Source organism: Astatotilapia calliptera, chromosome 20 (genome assembly GCF_964374335.1).
Source record: "Astatotilapia calliptera chromosome 20, fAstCal68.1, whole genome shotgun sequence".
NCBI lineage: Eukaryota > Metazoa > Chordata > Actinopteri > Cichliformes > Cichlidae > Astatotilapia > Astatotilapia calliptera.
This window is the reverse complement of record NC_137441.1, coordinates 3,947,274-3,970,861: the sequence shown is the minus strand read 5'-3', so window position 1 is coordinate 3,970,861 and position 23,588 is coordinate 3,947,274. Positions and strand designations below refer to the sequence as shown.

Genomic DNA, 23,588 nt, shown 5'->3' with positions numbered 1-23,588 from the left:
ATCTGTTTCAGTGGTAATACAGATGTCTGTTCGCCTTAATCTTCTCTTTAATGCCCAACAAGTTGAAGGCTTTAGACGCAACACCTCCTCATCCGGCCTCCACTGGGAGACACTTTGCTCTCCATTCAGCTTGCTGACAGCCGGCCTCTTCTACGGCGGTCAGCCATCCTCCAGGAGTGGGGCTGGTGACTCCCCTTTGCCAAACACGGTGTGTCTCTGGTTTCCACAGTTCGGTCCAAGTTCATGTTCTCTTTGACCCTGCTGCCTCATTCCCACCATCTTCCTTCTCGACTGCTGTTCTCACCTCTTCCTGGACTAAGCAACACGTCTTTTGCTTTGATGATGTCACGACAGGAAGCTGAAGAGGCTCCCAGACCAGCCCTGGCTGTTGTCATCACTCCCACCTGCTGCAGTCTGCTGCTCAAACAGCCTCCTCTGCCCCCCGCCTCCTCCCTGTCCCCACTTCACGCTCAGCTTTGGCCATATTTGGATCTCTGTACTGCCACACTTCTCTGGCTCTCCCCACTTTGAGCTTTTTGTACTATTCCTTTTTACGTTATTCCTCATGATAAACTTTTTACATGTCAGTAATTTTTTCAATAATATTTTTAAATGATGTTCATTCATTCTATGGACTAATAAGCTTCCAAAACAAGTTTCAGTTATTTTAATATTTTGAAATATTTATTTTGCTGAACATGTGTCCATATTTGTCTTATTTTCTTATTGTTAGTACAAACGTAGTACAATTTTCTCTATGTTAGTACTTTTTAATTATTTCTACTTTATTTTTATAAATATGTTTCAGACATTTTACTGATTTAAAAAAACATATTTTACTAATATAACATTTATATGGAGTAATTTAAAAGATGAGTACAGCGACTGTGACTCACGTCTTTCCACCATTATTTCAATCAGAATGCTTTTGTTGTTATCACATTATAAAATACAAAAAATCGAGTGCTAGTTCTGTCTCAAAAAAAGAATAAAAAGTCAGCAGAAGATGATAAATAATGATCAATATTAAGGTGTCAAGCATGAAAGAGACGGTGCTTTACAGTATTCGATTTCAGACAGTAACTGCACTGTTTGCCTTTGTTTTGATGGACTTTTATCTTCAACCACCGGGCAACAGGTCAAGCAGAGTCCAGAGTGAGAAAACATCTTCTGCTCACCTTCAAGGCCATTCATAACCTCACACCTCCTTACCTGTCTGACCTGTTAAGCACCACCTTTTCTGTCCACTCGCTTTGATCATCTTCTTCTATCCAGCTTTCTGTGCCTTCCTTCCGCCTCACCGCCATGGGCAGCAGAGCTTTCAGCTGCTCTGCTCCCAGGCTGTGGAGCTCTCTGCCCCCAGATAAAGGAAACACTGGTTCTCTCCCCCAGTTTAAATCCCAACCCAAAACCCATCTGTTCAAATCTGCATATTCACTGTGAGCCCACTGTTTGTTAATTTTATCTTGTGCTTTTGTTTTTTTATTGTTCGTCATTGTTCTATTATGTGTTTTTATCTATTGTACAGTGTCCTTGGGTGTCTTGAAAGGTGCTTTATAAATACAATTTATTATTATTATTAATCATATTTAGTGATTATAAGGTGATATTTTGCATTAACAGCTTCTTGTAGGGAGGGGAGTGTGCAGCCAGCAGTCTTTGGTAATGTGTTTGTTATTTCCTTCTGATTACCCTTTTTATCTGCTGCAGAGCATCCGGCTGTTAGGCAGTACACCGGGATGCTTTCTACACATAATAAAAGGCCACCAGCAGTTTGCCATGCACACAGTTCCTCTTCAGCAACCTCAGGAAGTGAAGTGCTGCTGAGCTTGTTAATGTTCACAGACCAGGTGAGTTTGTCAGAAATGAGGGTCCTTCTCTACACGGTTCTTACTATTAAACAAATAATTGAATAATCTTAGAAAGAAATCTTTCATTTGGGAGATAAAAGGTTGTGCCAGAACAGAAACATCCTGCTCCGAACGGGTGGAAATCTCTGCAGCAGGGTCACACGTGATCCACTGTCCACATACTTTTGGAAATCCTCCGATGAGATGCGATTGTGCGTCGAACTGACGCACAAACAGACCCTCAGCATATGTAACGATTATTGAAACAAGATGTAGCGGTGCTTGGCCATTAGCTCAGCTGCTTTTTAGAGATGCAGCGCCATAAAGAACCTGTTGCCATGGAAACTGGATGCTGAATAGAGGCAGTGGCGTAAAGAAGCAGAGGGAAAGAAAGAGAAAGATGTGATGCCGACTGAATGGCCAGAGCTCGGCCAGCATGTGGTCGATTCTAGCTGCAGTCAGACAGGAGGAGGTGATTTCAGCCAACGTCTTTAGAAGAAATCCTTAATGAGAGTCGCTGTAAAACAAAATAACGACGTCAAGTTTGAAATCAAGATTCAAACCCTGTTACTCTGAGTGAAAGACGTCATCCCAGTGCACTGCAAGAAAGGATCTGTGGACATTTGCTCTCTCTCTCTCTATCCTTCTTTTATCGATGTAAAACCTTCAAGATTCAACTTCAGGAGCCAAAAGCTTTTTAATCTTAGTCATTTTCGTTATTTTTATTGATGTATTGCAGATCTACAGTATTTTAGTTTTAGGTCTTTAAAAGAAATTAGAAACAGTTAGAAATATTCCGTTTTGCTTGCGATGCTTTGGGAATTTATTTAAACATTCCTCACAACAAAAAGACAAATCTGCAGCACATTGCTGAACTAGAACACCACCTGGGTGTAACAAGTGAGAAGATCTGCCTTTAAGTTTGCCATATGTTATTAAAAACAGTCTTTATACTCCAGTAAACTGCTGATACTGAGAGGAGACCAAAGAGGACACTCTGCAGGAGTGAGGCTCACGCTCACATTTGGACTTTTTTGAGCTTTTCAGGAAACAGGAAGGTGGCTTGGGTTTCCCCCAGTCTGAATTATACTTTGCTGATATATAAATACATTATCTTTGTGGCGTGGTTGATTTCCTGGCACTAACCTAGATGAAAATGGCTGTTTGGCTGTGGATTGAACACATGTCCTGCAGGCAGACGTCTCTCACATCACTCCCGAACAGTTAGACTTTTACAGTGAGAATCCTAGAGTGCAACACCCATTAAAAGTCTGGTCTCAGATGCTCACTATACTGACAAAAATCTATATGCTGACACACTGATATGCTTTAATCATGTATAGCAGGTCTGGAGGAGCTCGTCTTTAAAGTCTAGAAGCAGAAGGGTAAGAGTATGAGGTATTGATGGCCAGCTACAGCAGACGTTTTAGTTTTCACATTTGCATTTATTTTCATTTTTAGAGTTTGAAACAACTCTAAAAATCACGTCCCAAAGTATGAACAGAGACCTCTTCATGCAGCTTTACAGTGTCCTGAATAATCAGACGTCTTCCAGTGGAGCTGTAAAGCTCCATCCTCGGGATCATTCCGACTAGACTGGAATGAAGAAGTGGACGCTCAGATCGCTGATGAAGTCTGGGAAAAATCTTTGGAAAAAATTGGTGGTACTTCTATAAATGCTCACGTTCAAAACCGTCCACAGACTACACTTCTCTCCATCCAGATTACATAAATTATTCAAAGACATTCCACCTCTGGGTGTGAAAGTTCAACAGAGAAAGGAACCCAATCTCATCAGTGTAACAGATTACAGACTTTGTCACCAAGGATTTAAACAGGGGGGGCTTTGTTTGGCCCCTCTTACAGCACAGTGTAGGGTGATGATTCGAGCAGTGTGGAGGATTAGCACATTTCCTACAATCCAGGAAGTCTGAGACGCCTCCAACAAGTCAAACAATGCAAAGGCTGAAAAGTTGAACTGAAACTTTTTTGGTCTTATTGATGATGTCACACTGTCCTATAAATATGTATAACAGGTAATAATGTAATTGAGTCTGTATGCTAACACCATAAATACTAACACCTAAATCCTCCTTAAGTACCTTTTTTTTTTAGCTCTCTCAGAGACCTTGTAGTTTAATCTACCTGATGTTTTATAAAAAGATAAAATTATAATTAATTGATTATTATAAACAATATTATACTTCTTAGAAAGTGAATATTATGAATAATTAGTGCTTGAGATTATTGCTGCATTTTAATTTTGCAACATGTTTGCAGTTTTAGTTCAATATTCCTTTCAGCTTTGATTTCATTTTACTGTTTACTGAAGACAGAAATATTTTGATAGCATTTTTATAATATTTTTCACTGCTTTCCTCCTTAAACGTAAATGAAAGATTACAGTAGTACTGTCAGTAGCAGTGCTCACACGATGTTTACCATGAGTATAGGTCAGGGTCACCTCATGGCTACAGCTGGTTCCTAGTGACAGACTTCAAACTTCAAAACAAAAAGGTTTTCATCTGAATTATTAGAGAATGAGCTTTTTAACAAAAATAACGTCCAGTTTATATAATTTTGTCACAACCCGGTTCTTAAGGATATGACAAAGAGGCGGACACACCTTTAAGAAAATAGTTTATTAAGAAATTAAAGAGAAACTAATTCAGCACACGGCATGGTGGCAGGGAGAGAGAAACGCGGGAGTCCCAGCCACTGGGAACACACCTTCCAGGTGTGCTCAGGAGCCCCGCCCACCGAAGACCTGAAACACATGTAGAGAGAAAAGCCTGGGAACAAGGGACAGAGATTTAACTGTGAAAACCTGTGAACAAATTTAGACTTACCTTATTTTATCACAGTACCTGAGATACGAGCACTATTCCCTGTTTCCAAAATGGGATTGGCCGTGCGAGCGGTTATCTTTGCAAAGACCGCAGCGGTGCGATGAGAGTGCAGATCTGACATCGATAAGATGCGTTTCACTGAGTTCGTTCAGCAAAGTTTGGCGGAGTTACTCAGAACTCCTGTCCATGGAGCGCACAGCCGTCGTGACGTCACCCCCCGTTGCTGCAGAAACGGCGCTTTCACTCACCGGAATTCAAACAAAGCGCGAAAGGATGTTCTTCAAAATAAGAGCACATAAAACCCGCAAACCTTTCATTTGAAAACGTAATTCCACACAGATTTATGATAATATTCATTGGCTGATTCGGTCACTGATTCGAGGTTTAAAAACAGGGCAAAAACCCCAAATATATAAAATAATTTTGCTAAAACCCAGACAACGAGCTGATGCGGAACTTTGAGAAGCAAGTCTGCACTCAGAAACCTCATTTTAATGGTTAATTAACCTTAATGTCAGTGGTCAATGAGACATGAAAATTACACGTGTGCACTCATCAGTCAAATATGAAAAGTTTGTCTTTAGTGAAGACTTGAGACTCCTCTAAACACTCTTTTACCTACACTGTCTTTTCTTTCTTTGTTTTTTACTCTTTTTTTCTATGAGGAAGTGTCTCTAATGACACTCTCAGGCAGAGAAGCCTCCACCAACAATTACAGCATTACAAAGGGCAAAAATATTAAAACAAGTCACTGTAACTGTTCTTTAACCAGTTAAATGATCAAAAATCTTTATATTTGTCAAGCTCTGCAAAAGGTGAATACATTACTAGGTATTTAAAAAATGTGAGTAACTCAAAATTTTGAGATACTAAACTTAAATTTTGGCATATGGCTAGCATTAAATAAATGAATAATAAAATAAATAAGTAATAATGGTAAAAAAAAAAAATACATTTAAATTAAAAAGTGCTGGAAACAAGCTTCCATTCCTGAGTTTAGGCAAATAATCGATTTTAAGTAATCTAAAAATATCAAAGTTACAAGGCTTGTTTAAAAAGATCTATGGTAGCAATAAGAATGAAAAACGATCATTTCCTACAGAGAGAGCGTGGGGCGCTTGAGCCATTTTAGTTTTAATCTGAAGGTACACCGGAAGTGATGCCGTTTGTGTTGAGGCTAATCTGACGAGAATGGAAGCGTTGAGGAGGCGTGTGGTTCCAAACAGGAAGAAACTGGGAAAACACGCATTAAATACGATATCCTCGGACACAGCCTACTAACAGCCTGGGGCAGATGGTACAAACTACTTTTTCTCCATGCCGGAGGCCTGTGGACCGTTCCTGGTGTACTCCTTTTAGATCTGTCCCGCAGTCGGAGGGGCTGTTTGGGGGGGGGCTGACGCACCAGCAGAAGCGCAGGAAGGCGGGGGGCTGTCATAGCAGCAGGCTAGGCTAGGCTAAGCCTGGCTAAGCTAACCTAAGCGCTGCAGCCCGGAGAAACCTTGAACTTGTGTAAACTTTGTGGAGTACAACACCGGAAGTAGCATCACCGGAGTGGTTAAACGACAACCACGGACTCCACAGATGAGACAAATATACACAGACGTCTATTATTTTTATAGTTTTTTTTTTTTCCTAAAAAGTGTTAGCCTGGCAGCGGACTTATAGCCAGTTAGCTGTTGAACACATCCAGGCTCTGGCAGAGGGACGTGAGCGGGAGAAAATCGCCTCAGTTTGCCCCATGCACATCCGCAGAATGGATCTAATTTGCGTTGTTAACCAGTGAAAAGCTATTGGACGCTAACTAACACAGTGGATGTTAATTAATCACTGAGGTATCAGCGGATGAAGATTGTTTTTTGACACATAAGAGGGACTTTTTTTCTGTTTTGTCATATCGGTTTTTGTGATAACTTCTGCTTTCCGTTAGTGTGGTTATCATGGAGGTAGGGGAGCCTGGCAGCGGCAGCTCGGAGCGGTTACATAACGCCAGCAGGCCGGTAGAGAAGCTGCTGAACGTCGCCTCCTCTTCAGCCTCCTCAGCCTGGCTCTGACAGCTGTAAACCCCCTCCAGCGCATACACACACACACACACACTAACAGACTCACAGACGCACAGACAGACTGACAGCAGGACAGCAGCATGGAGGTGGTGTGAGGCATCTGGGAGATAGAAAACAGCAACGAGAAGGATCGTTTTGCTGAAGATGGAGTCCAACCCACTGATTAACGGTGAGAAATACTGCTGCAGGATACAGTTGCGTGCGTGCGTGTGTGTACCGCAGTCCTGCGTGTGTTTCTGTGCACTTTGGAGGGAAGAAGCAGCAGCTTTGCAACAGGTGTGTGGAAGCTGCTGTGGCCTGCAGCTGGGTTGGACCTGAATTGTTTTCATGCTGCTGCAGGCGTGTACAAACTTGCAGCCTGAGAGAGAAAATCCACACTAAATGCTCTTTAACTATTCACAGTAGGGGGGCAGAAAGTCACTGCAGGGGGGATGGTGTGTGTTTATATGTTTACTGTTGCTACAGCACTAATACCTGTTTATGATTTGGAGCAGAGCACACTACTAGAGATTAATACAGGGGTTATGAAAATGACAGTTTCTGCTTTATTTTATCAATTCATATGAACATAAATGGAAATGCAGCATGCTAAAAAAAAACATTGTCAATCAGTAACTTCTGAGATGGTATTGCATAGTGAATCGAAATCTATTTGTACGTCTCTGCAGTTTTAATTACATCTTTTTTGAAAAGATCAACACCACTGGTTGAAATACAGTTCCAAACCATGACAGAGTCTCCACAGTGTTTTACAGGTGGCTGTAGACACTGTTGTAGCTTTCTCCTGACCTCCTTCATACATACTGATGATGATTTGACTCAGAAATATCAAATTTGGATTAATTGCTCAATTAGACCCTTTGTCAGTGATTTTCACTTGAGTTCTTGTGTAATTTTCATACATCAACCTTTCCTTTTCCATTCCCTTTCACTGCTTTCTTGACTGCCACCCTTCCACTGAGATCATTGCTGAAACTTCAGTGATCTCTCAGGTCCTGTGTCAGGTTTTTGCTGGATTTGTTTTAAGGACGTGACTTTCAGATGCTGTCTGTCTGATGTAAACAGTTTCTTAGTTCTGCGAGTTTTTCTTTTGTCCTTAACTTGTCCACTTTCTTAGATTTTTCAAGGACATGCTGCACACCATGGCGAGATATAATGCAAGTGCTTGGCAATGTGGTCGAGCAAAAATACTACAGTATGCACTACAGTTTTACAGTACTGTGCAAAATGGAACAACGTTGTGATGATACTGATTGGTTTTGGGCTGCAATTGAGGTTATCGATTGCTTCCATGTGTTCTGCTTTTGCTAGTTGGCACCAGAAATACCTGTTGGCTAAATGAATGATTTTTGTTTTATAATGTACAACGGCAGTATCTATTCGTTCAAAAATGACACAACTTCATTGACCACTAGCCAGAGCAAAAGCCCTGACACATAGCTGTGGCCCATCTGTCTGATCTGACCCATTTTTCCAATCCGATGCCAACTTTCTGGCTGTGAGTGTGTGATACAGCATACCTGTTATCAGCATTAAATTAATAAACCGTGTGTAACCTTGGCTACGTTCACTTTGCAGGTCTTAATGCTCAATTCCGATTTTTTGATCAAATCCGATTTTTTTGTCTGCTTGTTCACACTACGAATAAAATGCGACAGCAAACGTGCTCTAGTGTGAACGCTCAAAGCGGCCCGCATGAGCAAAAGATGTCACACACAACGCGCTCTGTTTAGACCCAGACCAAACAATATTGTTTGACTGATGGCCCTTAATATAAAGACTTCGGATTTCACGTTTCCCAATTTTTGCTTTAAGTTATTTTGTTATTTACATAATAATGTAAATAACCTAATAATGATCCTTATTGCTGTTTTAGAGGAGCGGTGCTTCAAAGGATAGTTGCAGATTTCTGTCAGAATCTGCAGATTATACAGTACAAATAAAATGTTAACGTTGTCTTCCCAACAGTTTCACTGACATCTACTCTGGATGGCCAGGAAGCGTTCACGATGTCTTCTCCAGCGCTGATAATTAGCATCTGTCTTGTGTCGGTGACGTAAAAGATGGATTTAATGCGACATGACTATTCAAACAGCAGTCGCTTTCTAAAACATCGGATATGTATCGGATTCAGTACCACATATGACAGTGACCCAGATCGGATTTGAAAATATCGGATTTGTGCCGTTCACACTGTCACACCATGATCGGATATGGGTCGCATAGGGTCAAAAAATTCGGATTTGATGTGCCACAGCCGCTCTATCACATGACACATACTGCTCCGACGGGCTAAGGTTATGAGCTGAGTAGGGCTGCCACGATTAGTCAACTAGTCACGATTACGTCAACTATCAAAATCGTCGACGACTGGTTTAATCGTCGACGCGTCGTTTGAAGCTTTGTAAGATCACAAAAGACGCAGGAATAAGTAGCAGGATTTAAGAGTGCAATAACGGACTGAAACAGAAGATGGCAGCACTGCATGTACAAGGATGCCAGCTGCCGTTAAACCCTGAAGAAGAAGAAGCAGTGTCCCAGAATTCATATCGCAGCCCAGCTCAGTTTCCAACAATGGCGGCAGCTAGTTAGTTTTAATATTACTCTTATTATTCTTTCTGGGTCACAAAATAAATGTTTAGCATATTTTCAGGCGAGAATGTAGCTGTGTAAACCTCAAATATCTTCTCAGTTTATCAAGACACTAGGGCTGCTCAATTAATAGAATTTTAATCACGATTACGATCTGGGCTTTCAACGATCATTAAAAATGACTGAGCCGATTATTAGCCCCTCCCTCATTTATCCGCGACACCTTAAAGGCCGGTCCGTGAAAATATTGTCGGGCATAAACCGGTCCGTGGCGCAAAAAAGGTTGAGACCGCTGATTAAGAGGACCCGAGGGAAGCTCGGAAAGCTAAGCAGAAGTTATTTGGAGAGGAGAGTGACTGCCGTTGGTTGAAAAGAGAGGTAAAAAAAAAAAAAAAAAAAACTTCAGTGGTGTTGCACACTATTTTATATTATTTTTTAAAGTCATTATTCAATACATTGTTATTGTTAACCCTTTAAAGCCGGTCAGAGCAGCACGCTCCGTTTTGTGTAACTATTTTTAAATCCCTGTAGAACCTGAACCGTGTAAGCTAGCGCAATAATTTGTTTTGCATATGAAACTTACATCTTATGTCATCAGCTTGTCCTCGGTCACGGTTTCCTTCCACATAAATTGCATAAAAAGCGCTTGCAGGAACAAAAACATAATATTCCAGAAACACGCTTTGCCGATCCGATCAGCTGTTCGTAACACTTCGCACATTGAAACAGAAGTCACCGCTAACTATCACATGTCCGCCATTTCCTGCCCGAAACCGGAAGTGATGTCATTTTCGCGGAAAATGTAGTTTTTTTTTTACTTGTAGGCCTTAAAAGCCTATACTGGTCATGTTTGACTTTTCTGAATAGTTTCTGGGATGCTTAGAACTCGAATTGCACTGCTGGAAATAGTTTATTTTGATGCACCTGCTGTTTTCTTTGCAAATTTGCATCATAGGATTGTTTTTGTTTTTCCTGCAGTATATAAAAATTAGGGGTGCAACGATACACAAAATTCACGGTTCGGTTCGATACTTTGGTGTCACGGTTCGATATTTTTTCGATACAAAAAAATGTTCATGCATTTTTAATTTGTCATTTATTAAAATTATAAATATATATTTTAACTCAAAAGTACAGTTTTTGAATTTAACCCTAACCCTTGTGCGTGTTTTTTATTTTGACAGCGAATGCGCACCTGCGGACCACTTATGTGCAGCCCTGGTTATTTAGCTCGTCATATTGCAGCCACAGAAATTCTTTTGTCCATGAAACCATGAAGCTGCACTTTCTTTTTGCCTCATAGTCTGATTTGTCATAACTTCTCCGTTTTGTGGTAAGCTTTTCTTAGGTCAGGGTGAAGAAGTGACAGCCAGTCTTATTTGGCTCAGCAGAACTGAAATGCTTTTACACACTCACTCACATAAGCTCAGCGATTCTCTGCGCGATCAACCTCTCACATGTTTAAGCTTGCTGCAGGAGATTTCACTTGTCATGTTTGCATAGTAAGCTAACGATTAATAAGACGATGTCAGAGGAATTGGTGCGCAAATTATCATCACTCACAGATCAGTGCTGTCGCTCTCTATACACAGTTCGCAAGATTGCAAAGTGAAAGCAAAAAAACAAGCGCAAATTCAAACGCGACTTCAATATGTCACATATTGACAGTGGCTCACCGATGCCAATGACATAATTACCCAGCTACATTTCCGAAAGAATGCAAAAGCATTGACATATATTTTTCCTACAATAGCCCGACGGGCAGGGCAGAGATAGATTTTGGTAGCCCGACTGAAAAAATCGCTAGCTCCGGGACGTCGGGCTAGCGATATTGCAAGCCCTGTATCTGATTGAGGAATCACTCATCTTTGGAAAAGAGAGTTTATTACAGAGAAATGTCTCTTTCCAAAATAAAAGCTATACTATCCGCTTCTTCTGGGCTATATTCTCAGCAGCATAAGGAGAATCATGTGCTAACAGCTGTCTAAATGACTCTGCTAAAGTTAGTAGCATGCTTGCTTTTTTTTGTCTGCTTCCACTTGTCTTTGCACTAGGATGATGTCGGTGTAAATGTGCAGTCATATTCGTTGTGTTCCCACTAGTGCTTTCAGGTTAATCTCGTTGAAATTACCTTAACGCCACAACATGGCAAATCTCCGTTAACGAGCTACCGCCGATCACTCCGTGCATGGGGCTAGACGGCCAACACGTTAACGAGCTAACTGCGCTAACACACTAGTTCACACCAATGTAATTGAGCATTGCATGGCACATTCAACATACTGTTTTACTTTAGTCCATGACTCGCTTACCTTCAGGGTCATACGTCACATGAAAACCAAAATAATTCCAAACGCCAGATCTGAATGACGTTCAATTTGCCTGTTGCAAGGAGAGCTTAACTTCTGTCTCGCTAGCTTGCCCTGCGCTCTTCCTTCTGACTATGCTGTCTGTGTTGAGCGCTCAGTGGATCTGCGCTCGACAGTGCAGCCTAGGCGGAGTAGTCGAACACAGATTCACTGAGCGCTCAACACAGACAGCATCGTCAGAAGGAAAGTTGATAAAATAAATTACAAATGTTGTATTGTTCGATACATATGCGTACCGAACCGAAAGTACTGTATCGAACGGTTCAATATCGATACGAATATCGTTGCACCCCTAATAAAAATTGCTGTATCTCCAAAATAAAACTATGAAGACACTCAAAATTAATTTCCTGTTGTTGTAAACTATTTTTTGCAACTTTTTTGTATTTAAAGTTTTGAGGGATAAACCTCTTAAATTTCTCCAAGTAGAAATATATGTTAAAAAAACAAAAACGATTTTCAATTTTTTTTTGTAGTTTATTGCACTTTTTTGCAATTAATGTAGTTACTATGGACTTAATGCATACATATTATTAAAATATGGGCTATAACAGTTGCATAGCAACTTGAAATGCTCCCACAAATGGCACTACAACATGTAAAAAAATAATATAAGCTCTGGCGGACTTGGTTCTATGGTAGGTCTTAAAGGGTTAAATAAATATCGTCAAATAATCGAGATCTCAATTTCAGTGAAAATAATCGTGATTATCATTTTAGCCATAATCGAGCAGCCCTACAAGACACCACACATTTTCAAAAGCGCTCCGACGTTTTCGGAGACATCTGTTACCCACCAGCTCGATAGCTAGCCGGGGGCTAGGCTCACTAGAGCCGTGAGAACACCGGACTCCCAGCAAATCGTTTTCAAACCCACTGCCGTCTTTCGCTTTCACTTAGATACCTTAAAACTGTTATTGTTTGGCTTTTTCAGTATTTTATTAGTTCCTGAGTAAATCGGTTTGGCTGAGATTAAAGTTATAGTTTTTACACAGCTGAATAAACGTCAAGGAGACAGCTGATTATCAGAAGTGTGAGATGCTCGAGAATATACTGCGGTGTCCTGTTATATTTTAGATAGCAAGGAGTTTATTAAACTCCACTGAAACAATCTGCAAATGTCTTTAAAATTTAATAACCCATCAACTTGTCTTTATTTTTAGTTAGCACTTACCTTAAACACTTAAAGCTGTAAGCTAATGATAGTTATATAAGAGCAGATGCTGCTGGGGCAATAAGCTGTACGTTTTACGTTCAATGGATGCATGATCTGATTAGTCGACTAATCGCAAAAATAATCGGTGACTAGTCGACTATCAAAATAATCGTTTGTGGCAGCCCTAGAGCTGAGTTACGCCATGTTGCAAGTTTTGTGAGGTGCTTTTGTGATATTTAATGGATCGGATTACATTTTTCATTACTCTCCGATATCCGATCCAGTAATTTAGGTCAGTATCGGACCAATACTGATACGTAATATCTGATCGGTTCATCTCTAGTAAAAAGTAAGGTTTTGTTTTGTTTGGGGGGGTGTTGCAAACATAGGTTTTGCCCCCTGCTGGCCAATAGAGCGAATGCAGGTTTAGGGCACAGACTGCAGTAAAGATCCAAGCGCTCTGGGCCTGTGTGGTTTATGAAGTGTGGCGTCTGCTTGAATTTCACTGTAAAAACTGTCATTAACACAGCCCTATCACAGACATGATGCCTACTGTTATCATGGAGACAGTGTCAGGTCTGTGATGTAATATCACCTGCTGCCATGGCAACACTGACTCATTCTGATGTGTGTTGAGCGATGCTGTGAGATGTGACATGTTTCTGGTATGATGCGTGCTGATGAGGAGTCACAGCGCTGTCAGCTGTGCTATCGGGACCATCGTGTGGTTGGATTCCACGTCATTTCAAGGCTGAAGGTCCCTCTCACAAACATCCTGTTTTTGCTTTGACTTTATTCTGAAAGTTTTGACCAGAAGTGGTGATTTGTATCTTCTGAGCTTTCAGGATGTTCGTCTTCAGTTCTTTATCTGCTGTGTCAGTCTGTGTTTTTGGAGGAAAGTACATGTTCACTGCCATGTTCCAGACACCTCTTGACTTTGTTGACTCTGAAATAAGAGAATCTTTGGGTTATCTGTTCAAGAAAAGAGCTGATTTTAAACTGTGAGCCACTTGCCAGGTTCAGAGCATCTGCGAATCTAACCTGCCTGCTTGGCAGGTTATATTCTGACTCCTCCCCTTCCTGCTGCTCTTGAAGGGGCTATCTGATACTCTTTTCATTTCCTCTTAAATAGAATCGGTGTCAAAGCTCGTATTGAAGTCCATTAATGCTGTATTATATTAAACACAGTCAAAGTTTCAACATAATGAAGGCAGCGTATATACGAGGACATATATGTGCACCAAAAGAGCTTCAGACTGCCCAAACACCCAGTTTCAGAGAGTTTATTTCTACTCTTAGGTCTAAAGATTAAGATGGCCTTAATCATCAGGCGACTAAAATGACCAAGTGGGTGTCATTTATTACCCCATTGCATTTCATACAGGAATATATACTGTTTCCTTTATCTATGACAGATGACGAACATATTCTAATGAAACTAAATCATATTTCTATTATCTTGTTTTGTTTTTTTGGCATCACAGTTTCCATACTTTATGCCATACTTGGCTGGTTTAGAAGAGATGTGAAAACTCAGAAAGTGGCCAACTGTTCACCCACACAGAGATCAATAGCAGTGATATAGTATTTGAGTAACTGGGCTACAGACACAGTCCAAATATCCCTAAAAGCAGCCTGTCTGTCGGCTCTGGCTCATCGGTTGTCGAACCACAAGCACTTCAGGGGCATCTCTGAATCTCGACTTAGAGAGACGACCTAAAATGACCTGTTTCAGTCAGGGGAAGAACTGAGGGGCTGCACCACGGCTCAGTATAAGATTTATGAAGGTTGATTTGAACTGTGAGTCATGCAGAGCTACTGTCAGAATGGATTCCTGTTTAATTGGCATTGAGGAATTAGCCACAAAACGATTTTCAGAAAAGCCGACAGTGTTAGAAAAAGAGGTATCTTAAACTGCCATTGTTTTAAATCGTGATTTCTATTTTAAATCCATTAATCAATCAGGCTTTTTATCCGACCAAAAGGTAACAAAATATTGTTTAATTTCCTTTGATATTATAAATAATTGACAAATTAATCTTTTATATTTTTAAGCTGCACAATCAGACAAAGTTTGATTGAAGACTAGTTTCCTTTAGTAAAACCAGACACTTTCCCCTGTAACCAGAACAGTATGTTGAGATCTGACTGACAAACTGATGTCAGGAAGCAGAGAAACCACAGTGCAACAGGACGTGGTTTCTGGGAACAAACCAGTGGTTCGACTCAGTCTGTGTTTGGGTTTTTCTGTTTTCCTCTCAGCGTTTGTTCTGTGGGAACTTCAGAAAAGTCTGCGTATTCAGAATATGGATTAAGACAGAGCAAAGCTGTCACACTCTGGCATCTAGATGTGTAATAGTTTATTTTCTGAACTTGTGAACGTGTTCATTATAAAACTACGGCTGCAACTGATGTTGACTCTGGCATTTCGTTTTTCAGTTGCTCAAGTATCTTGGCTGTAGTAGAATTAAGATTACTAAAATATCAGCCAGTTTAAGTATAAAAAGCAAGGGTACCAAAAACTGAAAATGCACTAAATAAAAACAAGTAGTAGCTAAACTGAGCTTCAATTGCTGAAAATTCCTTTTTCAAAACAAAAAAAGAGCAGAACTGGAGCTGAAGATCATCAAAATGAAGAAGTGCTGAAATAAATGCTGTACAAGAGAAAAAGAGCAGAAATTAGCTCAGCAGGCAGTTTCTGATTGGTGGCAGTTTGTAAACACCCCTATCACACAAATGTGGACACGCATGTCCCCACACAGCAATGTTTGCACATAAGGACACACACACACACTGTGATACACACCTGCCTCTGTGTTTCTATGCCAATCAGTCTGAACCAGTGTCTTTTATACAGTCACTGGTCTGAATCTGCTGAATTTAAATCCACCTTTCAGGAGCAGCTTGTGTCTGCATCCTTAAGTCATTTTTATGCTCACTGCATCCTTTGTGTCTCAGGTGTCACATGACGATTTTCACATCACATCCTGTGTTGTGAGAGACAATCTTTGTAGCGCGTTGGTCAGTCAGTCACCTCTTCATTTTTGTAACTTGGAGCATTGATCTGCAGCTGTCGCAAAAATCCTACACCGAAGCTCAGACTCGTGCAAATACACAGAGTGAGATGTTGTAATCGGTTTGAGAACTGAGTCTTAGGCTACGTTCACTCTGCAGGTCTTCGTGCTCTATTCAGATTTTTTGATCAAATCTGATTTTTTGTCTGCTTCTTCACACTACAAATAAAATGTGACAGCAAACGCGCTCTAGTGTGAACCCTCAAAGCAGCCCGCATGCGCAAAAGAAGACGTCACACACAACGCGCTCTGTTTGGACCCAGACCAAACAGCATTGTGTGACTGATGACCCTTAATATAAAGACTTGTTTCGGACTTTACGTTTCCCAATTTTGCTTTAAGTTATAAAGTTATTTTGTTATTTACATTTGGCCTAATAATGATCATGATTGCTGTTTTAGAGGAGCGGTGCTTCAAAGGATAGTTGCAGATTTCTGTCAGAATCTGCAGATTATACAGTACAAATAAAATGTTCACGTTTCTCCAACGTTGTCTTCCCAACAGTTTCACTGGATGGCCAGGAAGCGTTTGCGATGTCTTCTCGGGCACTTCTCCGGTGCTGATAATTGGCGTCTGTCTTGTGTCGGTGACATAAAAGACGGATTTAATGCGACTTGACCATCAAACAGCAGTTGCTTTCTAAAACATCAGATATGTATCGGATTCAGTACCACATATGAAAGTGACCCAGATCGGATTTGAAAATATCGGATTTGTGCCGTTCACACTGTCACACCATGATCGGATATGGGTCGCATAGGGTCAAAAACATCGGATTTGATGCGCTTTCGCCTGCAGTGTGAACGTAGCCTAAGTTTCTAGTTTTTCTTTTATAAATTTTAAAATGTCACTGTTTGAAAACCATCCATCCATGATGCAGGGCTTTTGAAAACCATAAAAGATATAACAAAACTAGTAATACCTTAATGGTGTTGGGACCGGTTTAAAGTTTTTTCTCTAGCTCAAAGTATGCGGAACTAGTTACGTTTCAAAGTAGGGTGGGTTTAAAGAGGATTAGAAGATTTTTCCATTTCATTCAAACCAACAAATAAAACTCATAAAAAGAACGGTTTCCGTAGCACAAAGTATACAGAAGTAGTTAAGTGCCAAAAAAGTGCAGAGGGTTTTAGTTATGTGAAATGCTTAAACAGCATTCACATTATTTATTTACAGGGATTGATGGAACAGAAGATCAGGCAGCTGGGGGGAGGAAGAAGCTTTTATAAAGGTTAAATAAATGCGCTGCACTGTCAGCAGAGAGGTGCACGAGTCGCTCGGCTCCGGCTCTTATTTTTTAACTCATCAGATGCAGTTTCTTTTTCAGAAACCAGAATTTCTAATGGGATTCCCACCGTCTGCGGCGGTGGTTGTTATGGTCAGCTCACAGTGTGAGGGCAATCTGACTCGTCTCTGTGCCACGCTGAAACCTGCGCGCAGAGATTAGCTGCTGCATTCATTAATTCGCGCAGCGCCCTTGTATCTGGCGTAATCGTCGTCATGTGTTTGTGTGAATTTTCCTGCAGAGATCAGGTTCACGGTTTTGCTCTGCTGTTCCTGCACAAGGTAAACAGCACACCAAGAATTCTGCTGAAGCCTCTGCTCTATCATTACTGAGCAGCAGTGGTGGAAGATAATAAAGTGTATTTACCCAGGTACTGCTTTTGTGGTGCTTTTATTTCCCTTTTGTCTGCAGCTATAGCGTTGTTTGAAGAGCAAAGGCTTTTCCTTTTTTAACCTCTCAAAGAAAAAGTAAACCGTTCTGCTCTGCTAGTTAAAACTTGTTTCTGTTGACGTCTCTGCAGTTCTTCACATTCACTTACATTCTTTTTGTTCTGATTTATTGAGTTTGACTGTGCCTAATTATGTGCACTTACACTAGCGAACAGTAACAGTCTGGAACGGTGTTTGGATCTGATGCTCGCTCCCAAACTTGATTACCTGGTTTATCCAGTTCTTCTTTGTTTACTATGTGGCATGCCAGCAGTGGTTTGTGGGTTGCTGGGAGGGAGGGCTCACATAGTATGGAAGAAGCTTACAGCTTATGATCATTTGGATGCTTTTCAGTTTTCATGCATTTGTTTGTCACATTTTATTGTACAAAGTTAGGAAATCTGTGTTTAAGTGGAGCCACATGTTTCCGTATGTGTAAAGAATGAATCCCAGCCGCCTCCTCATAGTAATTGATACAGATCATTCATTTTATCATGGGTGTTGGCTCAGTACTGGGAAAAGTTGGATCAGTGTCTTTAACTTGCACGGTGCAATAAGTTTCATGTACATTTGCTTGAATTATTTATTTAGATAAATATTCATTTAAAGGTTCTGCTCTTTAAATATTTTAATAGTCCAGTATAGAATAAATTAGACCATAATGCAGAGTCTTTACTCTGGGACTGGAGTGCAGCTCCACAGTGACGCACCGCAGCAAGCTCGGGAAGATGGAGCCCAGTCTAGAGGAGTCAGAGCTAGTTAGCAGTAACTGGACTTTCAAAATAAGAGCGAGGGGATTAGCTAGTGATAAGCTGAACATGGATGGTGGCGTCCCCTTGGATGCATAAAAAAATACACATCCAAGAAAAAAATTTAAGATATTTAATATATTTGGGTGGGTTATCCCGTCCAGGGTCAGGTCACGCTGTGTGCTGATTGGTGATTCTGTGAATCCTGTGATTGTGCTGAAGGTCAAGGTCACATTTGTCACTTCACGTAATAACCTGTGAATCAAGATGGCCAGATGAGCTACTGCGCCTGCTTTCAAAATGTGGACATGTATATTATCGCACTCTGACCACATCACATCCCTCTCTCACAGCGGTGACCATCCCACTATAGAGGTCAGCTTTTTATTGCTGCCAACAACAAATAACTGTAAACAAACTGTAAATACTGCTAAAAACCAATAATAATCTTCAGCGTTATCATTAACATTAATAAGGGCTTCACATCCTCCTCCGAGTATCCCTGGTCCTCCGTGTGTCAGATTCATGCTGACACCACAGTGGCTGTACTGAGTGCCTGTGAGCTGATGTCAGCAGTGAACCCTCCTCATTGCTCTGTTTTTCTCTCCTCACCCTTGGTTACCATTGATGAAAGGTCTCACCATGGCGATGGTTTCCAAGGTGTTCGATAGGTTAGTTGTGTACCAGGTCAGCCAATGGTAATGAGGTTCATTTCCATGGCTGACAGGCATCTCCCTCTGTGTAATCTGTTTAATGTTGACCTTCTCAGAGGAGTCTCTCTCTGGCTTCTGCTGGAGAGTACTCATTCTCTTAAATCCCCTGACTGTGTGATTGTGTCTGACAGTCAGAAAGTATTACACTCCGAGGCTTTAAGCAAGTTTCAGCTTTAAAATGACTTATTATTTCCTCGTAAAACTGTGGCAGATTATTTTTCTGTTGTGATTTTATACCGTAAACTGATGTTTGTTTCAGGTGAGCTGGCCCACCTGTGCTCTCACCTGTCATTCATTACTCTGATGACCTGTTTGGTTTCCTGCAGCAGTTTTACGCTGAGCTTTATGCTGGATTTCTGACTGGAAACCATAGTCTCCATTATTTTAATCAGTCTTAAGTAATTGATTTAATAAACATGATTCTTCTTCAAAAATTGACAGATGAAAAATTGGGCACAGAAAGGAGCGGTGTGATATGCTGGCTAATCTGTAAGCGAGTTGAAGCCAGTGTAGCAGATGGTTTTGAATGTAAAGCACATCTCCCAGGATTGATCGCCGTTTCCTTCTGGGTTGCATCCTCCACTTGGGATGCAGACGGAGCCAACAAGGTGTTCGGGGGGCAGCAGACTGCGTAGCAGCCGTGCAGACGGTGACACTTGTGCTCCTCGTCTTTTTTATTATTTTTATTTTTTTGTTTGTTTGTTTTTGTAGGCTTGCGTGTGGCGCGCCTGGGAATGCCCGGGAGTGTAGATGTAAAGCAAAGTTTTGCCTCACATGTCTCCTTCAAATACAGTTGCTGAAGTGTTTTTAGAATATTTTGAAATCTTAAATATTTATTCCTGCCAGCCAGTGAAAGAACTCCTTTCTTCCAAAGTATAACTAATAGCTGGATTTAAGTGGCATTTAAGTGGTTATTCAGCTGCCCATAAATGACTATAATAAGCATGGTCTTTATTTTTGAAACAATCCTCAACTGTCTGTCCGTGTCCTCAGCGATGGACCCGTCCATCACGCTGTGGCAGTTCCTGCTTCATCTGTTGGAGGACCAGCGGCAGCGTCACCTGATCTCCTGGACAAGTGAGGACGGCGAGTTCAAGCTGCTAGACGCCGAGGAAGTGGCCCGCCTGTGGGGGCTCCGCAAGAACAAGCACAACATGAACTACGACAAACTGAGCCGGGCACTGAGATACTACTACGACAAGGTACTGCTGATAATACTACTGTTACTGCAGCAAAACGAGTACTACGTTACCTCCAGGTCGGCAGGCTCACCATTTTTTCCCCCTCTTTCAGAATATCATAAAGAAGGTGAGCGGCCAGAAGTTTGTCTATAAGTTTGTAAGTCAGCCTGACCCCTCCCTCCCCGATGGGATACGCAGTATAGAGGAGGGCCAGAGGAGGGACGTCAGCGACTCAAACAACCAATCAAAAAGCCTTGGGGGCGTGGCACCAACTTGTCCGACAAAGGGCTTGCCCCAGGTACGTCCACACTTCCTTTGTTTCCAGGGTGTTATGAATAATTGGCTGATTGCTTTTTTTCTTTCTTTGCGTCTGTCTGCGTGGATCACCAGCGCTCGTCACCCAGCAGCTCCCAGAAGAGCTCCAGAAACGACTACATGAAGTCCGGCCTCTACTCCACCTTCACCATCCAATCCCTGCAGGCCTCACCCAATCCACGGCCAATCAAATCAGAGCTCCTCCTGCAACAAGAGCCTGTCCCCAAAGTTGATCGCACACCGAGAGAGGTAAAAAGAGTTAAATGTTACCCCCTGACCCCTCTGTGCACTTCATAATAATAATAATAATAATTCAGCGCAGCTGCTGGACTTTGTGTTTCACACTGCTTGAGGTTGTGCAGCTAACATTTTTTTGTTATTTAATTCCTGTGATTTATGCGGGTTGTGAAAGGATTTGCTTTTTTTTTTTTTTTGCAAACGTATTTATTTTACCAGAGGAGGACCTAGTCACAGTTAATAAGTGACCTGCTTCTGAAGTTGATCCAGAGTCACATCACAGCAAAATTGAACAGAAAAACGAGGTGCTGTTCATAGGAAATATTAGACACTTGTTTTCACATCACTGTCTTTGTACATTTAAGCAGTGAAAATTTAATCTTGTTGGGCTCCTAATGCCAGTCTATGCACAGATAGATGGTAAATGGCCTGTATTTGTATAGCGCTTTACTTAGTCAATGACCAGGACAGAGAGAGCAGGGGGTCGAACCGGCAACCTTCCGATTACAAGACAAACTGCCAACTCTTGAGCCACGATCGCCTCACAGCGCTTGAGCCCCATAGATAGATGGGGCTGGTTGTGTCTTCAATGACATTTGGTTAGAGTCTTTGTCAAATCAGTGTATTCTTCTTGTTATCGTTAACTTCACCCATCTTGAGGGTCGTAGTCATTATAAGTTGATTAGGAGTAAAAGCAATATTTAGCTTTTTCTCCTGTTAATGTATTATTTATTTTTTTAAACGCTTTTTTTTCTTATTTATTTTTCTATTTTTCAAATGGATCTCTAATACACTTTTTCTTCCTGACCCTTGCGCTGCCGTGCCATGTCTATGTCTGTGCCATATGACGAACACACGCATGTGCACATGCACTATTTGTGGCAATCAGCTGCTCTAACTCCAGGCCTTTTTTGGCGTGTCCTCCTCCTCAGGTGTGTGTGTTACCGGAGTCTAAATCCTCTCCGTCCGTGGGGAGCGCTGCGGACTCTGTTCTCCAGGTCATCGTCACTCAGACGTCTCCCTGTCCGACCCCGGCTCTCAGCCCACAGATACCAGCCAACTCCAATGGCCAATCACAGGTCAGTAAAAAGTCACGCCTGGTACTTGGTTACTTGTCCGAGAACACCTAAAGCTGGACAGACACTGTGCGATGAGCTTGCCTCATCCTACAAGTTGTGCCTCCATCGCTTGTGTCCAGATCACCCGCTGCGCTGCCGTGCTGCTCCGTCTTTTCACTTTCATTTCTGTGTTTGCGTGTGCGCAGTGTGAGAGGCTGCAGTGACGCCCTCAGGACGGCCGACAGGATTTCAAACAGGTTTGATTTTCTTACGACCAAACGATTGATGATCGGGAGCTGGTCGTGAGGTGTTTATCGCTTCTCGTTACCTCACGTATACTACACGATACACGATGAAGGCGAAATTCGGGCCGATCACCAAAACGGTCGCACGACTAAAAAATCGGCTCAAAATGAGCCAAAAATCGCACTGTGCATGCCCAGCATTAGATGACTTTATGAGATATCTCTGCTCTCAGTGACATCGTACAGATCCAAGAGTAGAAAAAACTACTTTAAACGAAGCCTGTTTTTGACTCACAGGGGTTACTTGTACGTCTACTGAAGTCATTATTTGCACCTTTGTCAGTATTCAGTATGAACATCCACCACTGGAACGTTATAAATATGATGGAAAATAACATCGTTCTCGTCTCTGGTTGACATTCCCAGAATCCTCCTGCTGCTCCGCTGAGCGACCCTCCCCAGATTTATCTCACCAACATGGGGGACCCGTCCACCCTCATCACTCTCGGAGGGGGCACGGTGAGCCCCGTCCCCCCTCCTCATGTCTCAATGGGCACACAGGGCCCACAGCAGGAGGATTGTGGGGGCCTTACCAACCCCACCAACTTCCCCTCGCACCACCCGCATGCTGCTCCTCATCAGTCTCACCCTGCCCCTGTGTTCGTTATTATCAACCCACCTCTCAATCAGCAGCAGCAACAGGTGCCGATGACGACTGCTGCTCCTCCTCCCTCTGTCGCTCTTCCTCCCACCGCCCGTCCTCCACCCATCGTCATCAAGGAGGAGAATCTGCCGTCAGAGCAGGAGCTGCTGGAGATGGTGACACTGGATGGGAAACGGGTGGAGGAGGTAAGAGGAGGAGGAAATTCTGGGTTTTTAATAAAAGTTTAACAGAAACATGGTGCTAAGGTGGTGCCCTGTGCTCTTCCATCCAGGTTCCTCAGCTGATCTGTGACTCGGGAGAGCCAGAGCCTCCCCCCACCATTGTGGAAAGCCCGCCCCCGCCCTGCATTGATGCCGGGGTTGGAGTTCAGCAGCCAGCAGAGGAGGAGAGGACAGAGGGTGAGGGCCAGGACACGCTAACAGGTGACAGGAAAGCATTTTAGATGATCTCCCTGATTGAGGAAAGGGTTTTTCTTCCCTCTCTGGGTGGAGCCCACCGAGACCGCCTTTTTATGTCTATTCCCATAATTCATTAGATTTCATTCCTGCGATTTGTTTCCTTCAGATCCAGTCATCCCCCCGGTGACGACGTCCTTGCCGGTGACCTCTCCAGCAGCTTCATCCTCGGACGCCGTTCCTCCGAAACAAAAGAAGCCACGAGGCCTGGAGCTACCCTCCTCTCCCTCCCTGCCCCCCGGCCTCTCCCTCGATAAGGTCTGCAACACTGCTGGTCACTTTACTAAACATCACATGTAAAAGTTCAG

At 42.2% G+C, this 23,588-nt stretch overlaps 1 protein-coding gene and 1 long non-coding RNA gene across 2 annotated transcripts in view; one reads left to right on the top strand and one right to left on the bottom strand.

Moving 5' to 3' along the window:
- Positions 1–4,473: 4,473 nt before the first annotated feature.
- LOC145423210 (uncharacterized) lies at positions 4,474–5,915 on the bottom strand. The gene is made up of 2 exons (XR_013904317.1): positions 4,700–5,915; positions 4,474–4,617 (listed from the first exon to the last, which is right to left on the bottom strand). It is a non-coding gene; the product is annotated as an uncharacterized LOC145423210 (long non-coding RNA).
- Positions 5,890–23,588, top strand: part of elk1 (ETS transcription factor ELK1) — a 35,940-nt gene continuing 18,241 nt past the window's right edge. The window contains exons 1-9 of the mRNA XM_026154093.2: positions 5,890–6,534; positions 6,630–6,931; positions 20,119–20,327; positions 20,419–20,604; positions 20,697–20,870; positions 21,791–21,937; positions 22,588–23,010; positions 23,097–23,247; positions 23,390–23,538. Coding sequence (XP_026009878.1) covers positions 6,907–6,931; positions 20,119–20,327; positions 20,419–20,604; positions 20,697–20,870; positions 21,791–21,937; positions 22,588–23,010; positions 23,097–23,247; positions 23,390–23,538 — 1,464 coding nt within the window. The 5' untranslated portion in view covers positions 5,890–6,534; positions 6,630–6,906. The remainder of the gene's footprint in view (positions 6,535–6,629; positions 6,932–20,118; positions 20,328–20,418; positions 20,605–20,696; positions 20,871–21,790; positions 21,938–22,587; positions 23,011–23,096; positions 23,248–23,389; positions 23,539–23,588) is intronic.